Source organism: Vitis riparia, chromosome 7, assembly GCF_004353265.1.
Source record: "Vitis riparia cultivar Riparia Gloire de Montpellier isolate 1030 chromosome 7, EGFV_Vit.rip_1.0, whole genome shotgun sequence".
In the NCBI taxonomy this organism is placed as follows: Eukaryota; Viridiplantae; Streptophyta; class Magnoliopsida; order Vitales; family Vitaceae; genus Vitis; species Vitis riparia.
Window position 1 is genome coordinate 21,978,967 of NC_048437.1, and position 12,400 is coordinate 21,991,366.

Here is a 12,400-nt window from a genome sequence, read left to right on the forward strand (position 1 = left end):
TGGAATAAAGGAGAGAGGTCTTTCAAGATGGAAAGTTTGTTCAAACGGAGCTGGAAGGTTTATTCAATGTTCAGTTAAATCCATGGAGGCCAAGAGGTTCACACTGATATTCCCTGAAGGCAGGGGAGTGGTGGGAGGGTTGTCCATTCTGCCCAAGAAGTAGTGATCTTTGTATGGTCTCTTTCTCTCAGTTTTAAAGGGGAGAGATGATGCACTAGAGATCAAAGCAGGGGAGTAGAGTGCAGGTAATGCCTACAAAAAGGTCTTTCTCTGAGATGGTGCAAAGGGAAAAGATGTAATGAATGAAGGGCCATGGCTTCAGTTAGGCTTGTCAAAGGTGTGAGAAAGGGAGGCAATGCTAAAGAGTTATTTAATGGGGAGATGGGAGGATTTTTATTTTATTTTGTTCATGATTTGCCATCATTAAAGAGATGTGCTAGTAAGGCTTGACACTTGGAAAGGGGGTGAGGTTATCCATGTAAGACGGTGCTCTCATTCTCTTTGATTTTGAAGAAAGCTATGATGTGGAGTTTGTTTCAAGTAGTGAACAAAGGAGGTTCCGAAAGAAATTACTATTTTCAGATAGTTAGGCTCTTGGAGCAAGGTGCTTCCATAATGAAGTGCATGCAAAAGAAGTCTAGGTGAGGATTTTGGGTTACTCATTGCATTTATGGTATCTAGAGGTGTTTAAAACATTAGGCAACTAATGTGAAGTGTTTTGAAGTGGAGAAAGATTTTGAGGTTAAGTTTGAAGGATCCCATGGGGAAACTTGGATTTCGGTAATAGAGAGGAGTCAAGGTTACGTTTTCTCAATGGGCTTTGGAAAGAAGGAGTTGGTGTGGTTGTCAGAGCAGTTGAAGAAGGCTATGGAGATGGAGGTTTCCTTAGGATTTATTCGAAAGTTCAGGGGCAAGACAAGGACTCATTTGCTGGAGATTTGCTTCAACAATAGAGGGAGATTCATGAAAATTACAGAATTTGTTACAAATAAGAACCTCAACTCTATTTGTTCCCTAGGATGTTAAAGGCAGCGGGCGAGAAGACCTAAGGAAGGCGATTTCCTCAATGCAGGAGTATACTTCTCATATTGTAAGTGTTTTGAAGGAGGTGAATGGAGATATATAGGTGGGTAATGGCATTTACAGAGGAAGTTGGTCCTATGTAGATGTTATTGCAAAGGAGGGACCAAGGAAAGGAGCCTTGTTGCCAGTTGGAAAATATGCTAGAGAAGTAATCTATGAAAGTCAAGAAAGAGTTCAAGATTGGGTTTATGTTGGAAAGGCTATTGCAAGGATGATGGGTTTGAAGGGAATGGTTTCTATAACCCCTGCTTCAGCTTACAAGGGGTGTTTCTTTGTGGATTCCGTTGGAAGGGTCGAATGGCTCCAAGAGCAAGGGAGGATGATAGTGAAAGGAGGATCTGTTTTTCTGAGGAGGTGATCGCCAAGAAAAAATACTATAGTACTCGAGAATCAGTTGTGCTACATTCTGAAGAATTGGGAGAAGATAACAGAGGTGGCATGTGATTCTCTGAAGCTTGTAGATTTTTCAAAGTAAGGTTGTAGGTGGAGATGCACCCAAATGTCATGTTGCCTACACTGTTGGAGGTGGAAGATGGAGCATGGATTTACACTATTGCAATTACAATCATTAGAGAAGATGAAGAATTTCACCATTTGAGGACTAAGTCAACTCGTAGCAGAGGCAAGTTCAACTCAATAGGAGGAGGCTTTTCTCCTAGTCTTAAACAAGCAGTGGGGACACACGGCGTCACAAGAGAGAATGAGGGATACAATTGTATGCCTCTTTGTCGCTCCCCTTCTCCAATTTCAAATTCAAATATGGCTCAAGATTCAAAAAGAAAGAAAGGTCTGAGAGAGAATCAGAGGGGCCCTAAGGTGGGAAGCTCATCTAGGCCCACTAAGTCTGTATGGTAAATTTAAAGGCCCGGTCTTCAGTTAGGGCCCAATCTTCAATTAGGGCCCAGAATAGGGCGAGCCCACGTGAAGAAGCAGATTTTGTGCTTTTTGTTAATCCAATTGTCAAACAAGCCCACAAGATAAAAGGGGGGAAAGCTAGCTCTTCCAAGGGTGGTTCATCAGAGCCTTCATCCCCAAAATTTTAGGGTCCAAATTCTTCTTCAAAGGATGTCCTTTCAATTGCATTCTCACAAGAGTTGTCTAAGAAAAAAGCTTCCTCAATCGTCGCAAGGTGCAAAGCAAAAAGTTGGCATCCACACCTTAAGGTGTCATCTTTTGTGTCGAATGTTGATGTGGATGACAAGGGGTAAATGCTTCAAAAAAGCCCAAAGGGAAATGGAGCAAGCAACAAGTGGGAATGAATGATGGAGCGGGCAGCAGGCTAGGTAAATGGGCCTACGATGATCTAGTAAAGATCACACTAATGGCCTGAGTTAGGGGCCTAGGCCAAACCTATTAAAAGGGATGGATAGAGGAGAGCCCTTTCTTCAAGAGGGTTTTGGGGTGGACCGTCATCTTATTTTTTTTTTTTTTGATAAGTAAGCACAGAATATATTGATAAGAGGCCAAAAAGCCACACGTATACAGGGGGTATACAAATTAGCTAAGCCTCACCACCAAAAAACAACAAAAAACCCACCATCCCTTAATTGGAGGCTATCCACTCCAACGAGCCTATAAGAGACATCGACCTCTCTCCACTATACATTCTCGCCCAACACCATAAATTACAGACAAAAGAATTTTTAAGTTTCTGAATATCTATCATCCCTCCCCTAAAAGCAAGCCTATTTCTTTCCTTCCAAAGGGTCCAAAAAATGTACAACGGTATAGACTTCCATATCTTTTCCTTTTTTTCCCTACAAAAGGGCCCCTCCAGCTTAACAAGACCTCCTTTACAGTTTCTGGAAAGACCCACTGAACACCAACCAAAGCACATATCATATCCCATAGGACTTTTGCCACTATACAATGTATGAGGATGTGATTTACAGTCTCCTCTTCGCAACCACACAAGAAGCACCGATTAGGGAGGTGCCACCCTCTTTTCTGAAGCCTATCAAGCGTAAGCACCTTACCCCAAGTAGCCTCCCAAGCAAAAAACAGAATTTTTGTTGGGACTTTATCCACCCAAATGTTGTTCTTCGGGAAATTATTAGCCACGGTATTTACCACCAAGTTGTATGCTTCTTTTACTTTAAACTGTCCGTTTCTCCCCCCTTTCCAAAAAACAGCATCCTCTTCTAAAGTAGGCTTGAACCCCCTCAAAAAATGGAGCATATTACCTACCATTTCCAGCTCCCAATCATTGAAACCCCTCACAAATCTTAAATCCCAATCACCATGGCCCACATTCTGATCCCACAATTCTTCTACTGTGCCATTCCTATTAGCAGCCATCTCATAAAGGTGAGGAAACCTTTGGGACAGCACTGTACAACCGCACCAAGAGTCATTCCAAAAGCTGATTTTGGAACCATTCCCCATATTAAACGCCATGTTTTCCCAACACCAATCTTTTTCCTTCATAATTTCCTTCCAAACCCCTACTCCAAACGCCCCATTAGCCTTTTTGGTCACCCAACCAAGACCCTCTTGCCCGTATTTCGCCAAAAGCACTTGCTTCCACAGATTTTCCTTTTCACAAGCAAACCTCCAAATCCATTTTCCCAACAAAGCCTTGTTTAGCGGGGTTAGCTTCCTTAGACCAAGCCCCCCTTTTCCTTCTCCGTACACACAACCTCCCACTTAACAAGGTGCACTTTCCTTTTCAAGTTTCCTCCTCCCCAAAGAAAATCCCTTTGCACTTTTTCAAGCCTTCTCGCAACCGACTTTGGCATACGGAAAAGAGACATTTGATACAATGGTATACTAGCCATTGTGCTCTTAATAAGAATGAGTCTCCCGCCTTTGGAGATATATTGACGCTTCCAATGCGCAAGTCTTCTTCTCATCTTCTCTTCCACCCCATCCCACACGGCAACGCTCTTGTTAGGAGCCCCCAAAGGCAACCCTAGATACACCGAAGGCAAAGAGCCCACCTTGCAGCCCAATTCCGCAGCCATCTCCTCCATCTCTTCCACCTCTCCAACCGGGAATATTTCACTTTTATCCAGATTTATCCTTAATCCTGAGGCGGCTTCAAACCAAAATAGAATCCAACCCAAATAAGTTAGGAACTCCTTCTTGGCTTCACAAAAAACTATAGTATCATCCGCAAAAAGTAGATGGGAAACATGCACAGGCTGCCCTCCTCCTCCTTGGATCCTACATCCCGACAAAAACCCCCTTCAACAGCCCTCCTAATCAGATTGCTCAACACCTCCATCCCCATCACAAAAAGGTAAGGGGAAAGGGGATCTCCTTGCCTCAACCCCTTAGAACTAGGAAAGAACCCAGCCGACACACCATTCACCAACACCGAAAACTTGGCTGTGGATATGCAACTCCACATCCAACCCATCCACTTTGGACCGAACCCCATCTTTCTCATGACTTTCATCAAAAATTGACAATTTAAACTGTCGTAGGCTTTCTCTATGTCCAGCTTACAGATAAGACCTCTCTCTCCCCTTTTTTGCCATGCATCAATTACTTCATTTGCAATTAAGGAGGCATCAAGGATCTGCCTCCCCATTACAAAAGCATTCTGATCAGTTGATACCACTCTCCCTATCACTTTTTTGAGTCTATTGGCTAACACCTTGGCCAAGAGTTTGTACAGCCCCCCCAAGAGACTGATTGGCCTAAAATCCGCAAGATCCTCTGCCCCCCCTTCTTGGGAATCAGAACCAGAAACGAATTGTTAATGCTCTTGATGAAGGCCCCTTGCTCATAGAACTCTTTGAAAAATTCCAGCACCTCCTCTTTAACCAGGCCCCAGCATCTTTGCCAAAAAGCCATAGTAAAGCCGATGGACCGTCATCTTATTAGTTTTAATGGGCCTAGTTTTAGGCTAAGGGAGCAGGCGAACCAAGCCCTTTTGAACTTTAACGAGCCAAAGGATTCTTTTTTCACTAAGGCCTTCCTTATCAGAGGAATGGAATACATAAAGGAGAAGTATGGAGCTACCATGAAGGAGGAAACGATGATTTTACTGGTGGAGAATAATAGTTCAAGTTCTAAAGTGGCCCTCTTGGCTATTCCAGGTTATTTTCCTCTCCTTTCTTCTTTTTTGGGGACCGAAGCTTCTCTGTCTTCTTCTTTCTCTAAAGGTGGCTTAGCTCTTATGTGTCATGAGGGGGTTCTTGACGTGGTTTCGCTCAACAATGATAGTGGCCCGCAGTGGATGTTTTTGGTGGATGGAACCGATGGAGTTTGCTAGGAGGGAGGTGGGGCCACTAGATGTTTCAATGGGTGAAAGGATTAAGGAAAAGGGAGACGTTCATGGATTAGCTTTAAGGGGGGGAATTCTCATTGGAGGACTAGGCTTCCAGTAGCTCAGTTGCTTTCAGTAATTGGCTTGGAATGCAGACAAAAGGGTACGAAATTGAGATATTGGCACTTCTCAAAAGATGAAGGAGGTGAAGAGTTGGGTTGGTGGGAAGAAAAGAAGGAACTCAGCTTCTTCTAAATTTGAAAGGGAATTGAAGAAGCTCAAGTGCTTTATGAAGTATAAGGGAGCAAAAGGTTATCTGTCAAAGAGGCCAAAGACAAGGGTGAGGAAAAAATCATAAAGTCAATGGTTAGAACTCAAAAAACAAACTAGCTTGTACCTAGTCTATCTTAAGGAATCAAAAATGCTTATGTTGTTAGCCTAATGGTGAGGAGCCAAGGAGTGGAAAGATTCTTGGGTTCAGCCGTTGAGGAGGCAAGAGGGTCAGCCAAGGGCTTTCCATTATACCAGCTCATCATTCTGTTGGTTCTGTATCAAGTGGTGGTTGTTGCTGCTTTTTTCCTTTTTGCTTGCCTTTTGAATTATTTGCATACTTCATGTGTACTTTAGTGTGCCTTTTTAAGAGCTTTTAATTAAATTGTTTGTTTTACTTATCAAACAAAATTCCCAAATCTTCACTGAAGACCATACATTATTAGATGCATCTAAAGCACGTAATAATTTGACACACAAACTTCCTAACAGACTCTAGCTTTGTAGTAAGTTCTTTGACCAGCTAAACCAACAATATACAACCAAAAGGTGATACATTTGTAAACAATACCCTTATTCCATGTCACACTCACATATACACAAACCAAGCCACGGACTTCTAGCCAACATAAACCAAGCTGAAACTTTGTTCGATGATTAGGATTTCCTCGTTTATTTCTGGTTGTTGCTTTCTTCCCTTTGAAAAATTCTCTATACTTCCTCTACATATTCTCCACATATTTCTGTTTCTTATCAGAAGATAAAAATATGACCTTTTTAAACATATTCCAAAGCGCACCCCCTCCCCCCCAAATCCAATCTCCATGCCCTATTCAAAAAATAATCGACACAAAGTAATCCCAAAATTCTCAATCCTTACAGCTCAACTCAATTACAAAAGTGTAAAATACCTAAATCTAACTTCAGTTCCAAGTTGCTATATAGTTCGCTTCTCCGATATCTCTCATCATAACCAAAACACAACCCCCCCCCCCCCCAAAAAAAAAAAAAAAATTCCAATCTCAATGCCCCATTCAAAAAATAATCGACACAAAGTCTTCCCAAAATTCTCCATCCTTACAGCTCAACTTTCATCCCTTTTATGAAACCCTATTCACCCTCAAAATCCTCTTTGTCTATGAGATGCTCCCACTAAGATATGATATCAACCTGCCCCATGCATAGATGCCATAATCTTCCTTCTTATATCCTACTCCCCAAACAGTCAAACCATTTCCCATAAAAGACCATTGACAAGGATAACTGGGATGTCCAACAAAATTACTATTTTACTGAAACAGAACCAGCTCCAAATAGACCACACGGTTCTTGATATATTGAATTAATACTCCTCACCACCAATAACCTGTTGATCCAATAATCTACCAAAGTCAGGAATGAAGTCACTCTGCAAGCGGTTTCACATGTAACTTTTTATGCTAATAAAGCTGCATGTGAGATAACTGAGCAGATTAACTCATAAGAATGAATATTCAGGAGTGAGCTCAGTGTCAAAGTTTCAGGAGCTAGCTGCTTCTTATGTAGAAGACTGGTTTCTCCTTGGTCTATTCATTTACTGCCAACTTTAATGATACTTCATGAATTTTTTTCCAAGTGGAAAATAGAATTAAAAAAGGATCCAGATATATTGGCATGATGGAAATTGAGCTATTTCCGAAGACCAGCAGATCACCCTTAGTAGAAGCTTCCCTTCTAGCTCTCCTACTTAATTTCCGTCTTTCAGGCTAAGAAAGTTCTTATGGCTACATAAAGCTGACTTTAAACATCAATGAAATGAAAGAATACATTCCTCTATAAAATGATACACAACACATTAAATTAATAATATAATTAAACCCATAAGATCAAATTATGTGTTGAGTGGAATAATATAAGAATTATTAAGCAAGAGGTTACTAACCTCAATGCATAATATAGCTGCTTCTCTAACACCATGATTTGAGTCATTCAACATCTGCAAAATCTGATAAATCCAAAAATTTTGAAGAAGCAAAATCATAAGACCCTTTCCAGAAAGAAATAACAGCACAAAAAAGAAGAAAGCCCACAAACATACAGGAGGAAGAATAACCCGCTGAAGAGGAAGCTCCGTAGATGCAAAAAGGCTAATTGCTGATGTGACAGTCCGAGCAAACTCTTCTCGAACTCTCCAGCTTTTGTGTGACCAGGCATAAGATCCTGCTCTTTCAACAATGATTGTTGGAGATGAAACCTGCACCATACAAAGTGACAATTTTAAATCTATTTCTTGTTTGCTTTTGTTTCCTCTTACAAAGAATATCTACTAGAAAAAAAAATTCTTTTTTTGATAAATAAGAGTGTATTATATAAATGCAAAAAGCGCACGAAGGTGCACAGGTTGTATACAATGAACACTAAAAAAGAACCTGAAAAGAAGGGACACAAAAATACTCCCTCCCTTGACAAAGACCCAACCAATCTATGAAGTCCACCAAAGGCATATAGCCTCCGCGTATGCACACTTTAACCCACATGGAGACATATCTACTAGAAAATCCAAATAATGAACCCCTTCTAGGAAAAATATCTTTAGAAGAATTTAACTTAAAGACAAGACAACATAGCACAAGGCAATGCAATGTATATAAATCCAATAAATGACATAGGCACAAAACTTAGATCCAGTAGAAGATTTTATGATAAGCAAGCAATCACATATATTAATGGCACCTATCAAAGCGCATGATGCATTTCATTATTCTGGTGCAGAAATAGAAAAAGGAAAAACAAACCTGACCAGGGGAATGGAGAAAAACAGCAAAAATTACAACGGCCATTCAAATGCAAAATGATGACAAGCATAATGAAATTAAAAAGGCATTCAATTTTGAAGAATTGGTCGATCATCTCTTCTTTCATTTCCCCTCAAATCTAAGTTATGGTAGGGATTGTTCACTCAAAACCCCTAGGTTGATCAAGGAGGCATTGGAAAGATGATGTTTATCCCCATGTAAGCATTGACAAAGAAGCCTAGAGGGGCTAGCCTTGTAGAGGGAGCTATAGCTATATTATGGATTATTTGGCTGGAGAGAAATGCCCAAATTTCTTAGAACAGATGGTGAACAATAGGCAAATCTTAGGAGAGATTGTGTTTCCTCACAACCGTTTAGATTTCTATCACCAAGGAATTCTCTTAAGTTTCTTTTACCATTCTTTCACTAGATTGGAGATTCTGTTGCCCAAATTTTCAAAAGTAAATGGAATGTTTTCCCACTTGACTTATGATTTATGATTTCCAGCCGCAGGCCGCAACTGCACTGGAACTGAAATCACAAAAATCACCCATACCTTGCAGCACCTCCTTCACCCCATCAGTAAAAACTAAAGCAATGGATTCAAAGCAATGGATTCAAGGTTGAAGAAAACCCCACAAGGGGCTATCCCACATGCATACCAGCAAAGTGGAGTTCACCCTTTCTGTGATATAACATCCAACTAGTCTCACACTATTTTTTAATTAAGATTGTTTTTAGAGGTGAAACAAACCTCCTATAATTATAGTTTATTAACGATCAAATTACATCATGTTGTGTGCAATTTCCAAAAATAACCATGCTTGCATATATTGTTAAAAAGTAATTAATTTGTGATGGAAAATGTCTAGTTCATACAAAGGTCGTAGACTCTATGGTGTGAGAAGAAGGAAAGATATCTCTAGTTAGAAATGGCAGAAACTTTAGTTTGAGTTATGAAAATTGGATTGATCATTTATGGAATTGTGTGGATTATAAGAATAGGATGACACGAGTAATAAACCTTCTATTAAGGGCGCTTTTATGTGACACATGTTGCTCCTGATCAGACATCTGAAATTCACAATCATTTTCAAGCCACATTGTTACTCCAAACACCAGAAATTCTGCCCGATATGCACTTAGAAGAATGAGGGCATTATAGGTCATGTAACCAACTTCCATGACACAACATGAATAGCTCCATTTGACTATGGATGTTTTCATAGGGTGTTTACTGAATAGTAAAAAGGCCCAGCCATTAATCAAATAAATATGCTTCCAGAGTAATCACAACATTCATCATTCACCATTCAGGTGGACAAAGTTGGATCAATTTGATTGGTCAAAACTGCAAGGAAAATCAAATGTGAAAGCTGTCATTGTGAAGGTATATTTGACTTTTCACACCTGAACTCAGTAATGTATCTTTTAAAGAGGCATAATGTCTTTCTCATTGTATACTAAAGAATGAAAATTTGATGGGTTAGGATTCATTAATTTAATAAGACTGGATCTCATTCCGGGTTCCACAAACGTCCATTTCCTACCTCTTTTAATGGAACATAAAATTGATATCGATGTTTCCCATTAGACACAGAGTCAGTGATAGAATAGAAGATTGAAAAACCATTTACCAGCAAAATACTATTACTGGCAATAGCTAAAAGCAAAGGTAGCTATCTTCATTAAAACTGCAGTTGTCCAGTTATTTGATTTTGTTTCCACCCAACATACAAACCCATTTGAATCTTGAAATATTCTTTCATCAAACTAAAGCTGTGTTTGGCAGCATGTGGTCAGGGCCTCCAATTCCAAAGCCCCAGATCCAAATATAGAGTTTGCTGGTTTTAACGTTTACTTTTACATGCCTATGGATTTAGACCTTAATCCCATAAACAAAAACATAACAGAAAAGAATTCCACTTTTAAAAATCCCACAGAATTGCATTGCACATCAAAACCAGTACTCAGCAACCAAACACAACCTAAGACCACATCAATAAAACACAAAACAGAAAATTTCCAAGAACTAAATTTACAACAAATCAACCCCACACACACACCCATCCGCACACAAATAAATCCATAAATCAAAAATATAATCTGAAGAGAAATGAAAATGAAAATAAAAATAAAAATAAAAAAATGATGAAATTCAACGTTCACCGTCTGCACATCATATTGATTGCAATTCAGCAAACACAAAAACATCTAATACAATTAACAGTATAGAATCCAAAAGAGACAGTTTAAGAGGGAGCAAGAGAGTTCCAAATGAAGAGGGAGGGAGGGAGGGAGGGAGGGAGGGAGAGAGAGGGAGAGAGAGAGAGAGAGAGAGAGAGAGAGAATGAGGGAGGGAGAAGGGGGGAGACAAAATTTTGAAATACAAAACTCTATGAGAATAAGCTAAACACAAAACCCAAATAAAACAAAACAAAGAAAGTAAACCGTACGTCATCCACAAAATTCAAAGCAAAATAACAGCAAAAATGGCCAATCAAAGTTCAATTAAAAAACCATAATTACAACCCGCTGCTAAAACCCAACAGGATGCAAATAATGCAGAGTTTCAGATGGAGAAAGAATTAAATCCGTCTGAAGAGTAAACACACCAAATAAAACACAAAATTGAAGGGAAAAAACATCACTAAGAATCACCAAATTCAAACCAAAATCAGATCAAAACGGAACAAAGACAGTTCCAGAGATGAGAATCACCTCCATGAGAGTGAGCAAGAGCCGGCGCGCTGCATCGCGGACTGGCTGCTTACCGTCGCCGAGGCGCTCAACGACAGCAGGAACAAGGGCATTGAAATGCAACTTAAAGTGGTCGCCGGAGAGGACGGCGGCGGACGCGAGAGCCTGGAGGGAGCCCTGAGAAACCCTAAAGTTGTTGTCCTTGAGGAGATCCAAGCAGCAATCGACGAGGGAGGTGACTTCGGCGGAGGAGAGAGCCTTTCTGGAAGATTCTAGAAGGTGGTGGAGGCGCTCAACTCCGGCCATTCGCTCCTTTGTGTCCTTGGCGCGTGCCAGTTCCAGAGCCTCCTCCATTGCTTGGATTTAGGGTTTCCGGAAGTGGATCTGAGAGAAGGAGTTCAGATCTGCGAGAAAAGTAGAGAGAGAAGGAGAAAGAGTACTGTGTCTGCTAGAGAGTGTGCCTGTAGAGAGAGATTTGAGTGGAGGGAGGAAATGCTAGATTGACGGACGGTGGATTGGCTGCTTTACTGGGTTGGGGGCAGTTGGATAATTGACCACTCATTTCTTCAAATTTACGGATTCCACCACTCTTTCTCTACTTGTATTTGTACCCCTAATTTTTCCTTGCACGTCTTTTTCCTTTTTTTTACTTTTTTTAAAATAATTGGCGGTTATGGAGTGAGCCGGGCTGATCAAGTTCGGCTCGAGATGTCAACGGAGCCCAATTTGGCCACTTTGACTCGATTGGGCCAACTCCTCCACCTAGAAATTAACATTTAAATTTTGAACAAATAAAATTATTTTCAATTTGTTTTCATCATTTTATTTTTGAAATTTCTAATTTTAAAATCCCAATAAACTTCAAATTCTTAAAATCTAAAAATTATTACATTAAAAAAGTAATAATTTTTAAAATTCATTTTAAAAAAAAAAAATCTACCTCAAATTTAATTTCTTTATTTTACAAGTAATTTTTAAAGACATAATATAAGTATATACCTTTTATACAAGAATTTTATTTTTATATAGAATTTATTAATAATTTTTTTAATTTAAGAACAGAGAAATAGGTAGCATTTTCAAACAAAAACAATACATTTTGAAAAAACAAACAAAAACATTCCCATTTTTATGAATTAAGCCATTAAATTAAAAGAAAATTTAAGAAAAATAAGAAAATATATATATATGTTGTTAAAGCATTAATTAGAGTTAATTTGCAGATAATTTATGGGAGGAACATAATTGAGAATAATTAAAGACTAATGGTATGATTTAGAATCAATTTGTGAATTGAGGGCTCCAAATGCAAGTCAATGACTCCATTTAGAGCTTGGATCAATTTAGGGGGAAACCA

The 12,400-nt window shown here is 39.5% G+C and overlaps 1 protein-coding gene across 2 annotated transcripts in view; it reads right to left on the bottom strand.

Annotated features, from left to right (window-relative positions):
- The window catches only part of LOC117918559 (CLIP-associated protein), a 45,625-nt gene extending 34,090 nt beyond the window's left edge, over window positions 1-11,535 (bottom strand). For both annotated transcript variants that reach the window (XM_034835298.1, XM_034835297.1), the window contains exons 1-3: window positions 11,065-11,535; window positions 7,647-7,802; window positions 7,491-7,553 (exon numbers count right to left, since the gene is read on the bottom strand). In XM_034835298.1, the coding sequence (XP_034691189.1) occupies window positions 7,491-7,553; window positions 7,647-7,802; window positions 11,065-11,397 (552 nt within the window). In that variant the 5' untranslated portion in view covers window positions 11,398-11,535. The remainder of the gene's footprint in view (window positions 1-7,490; window positions 7,554-7,646; window positions 7,803-11,064) is intronic.
- Between the last annotated feature and the right edge of the window lie 865 nt (window positions 11,536-12,400).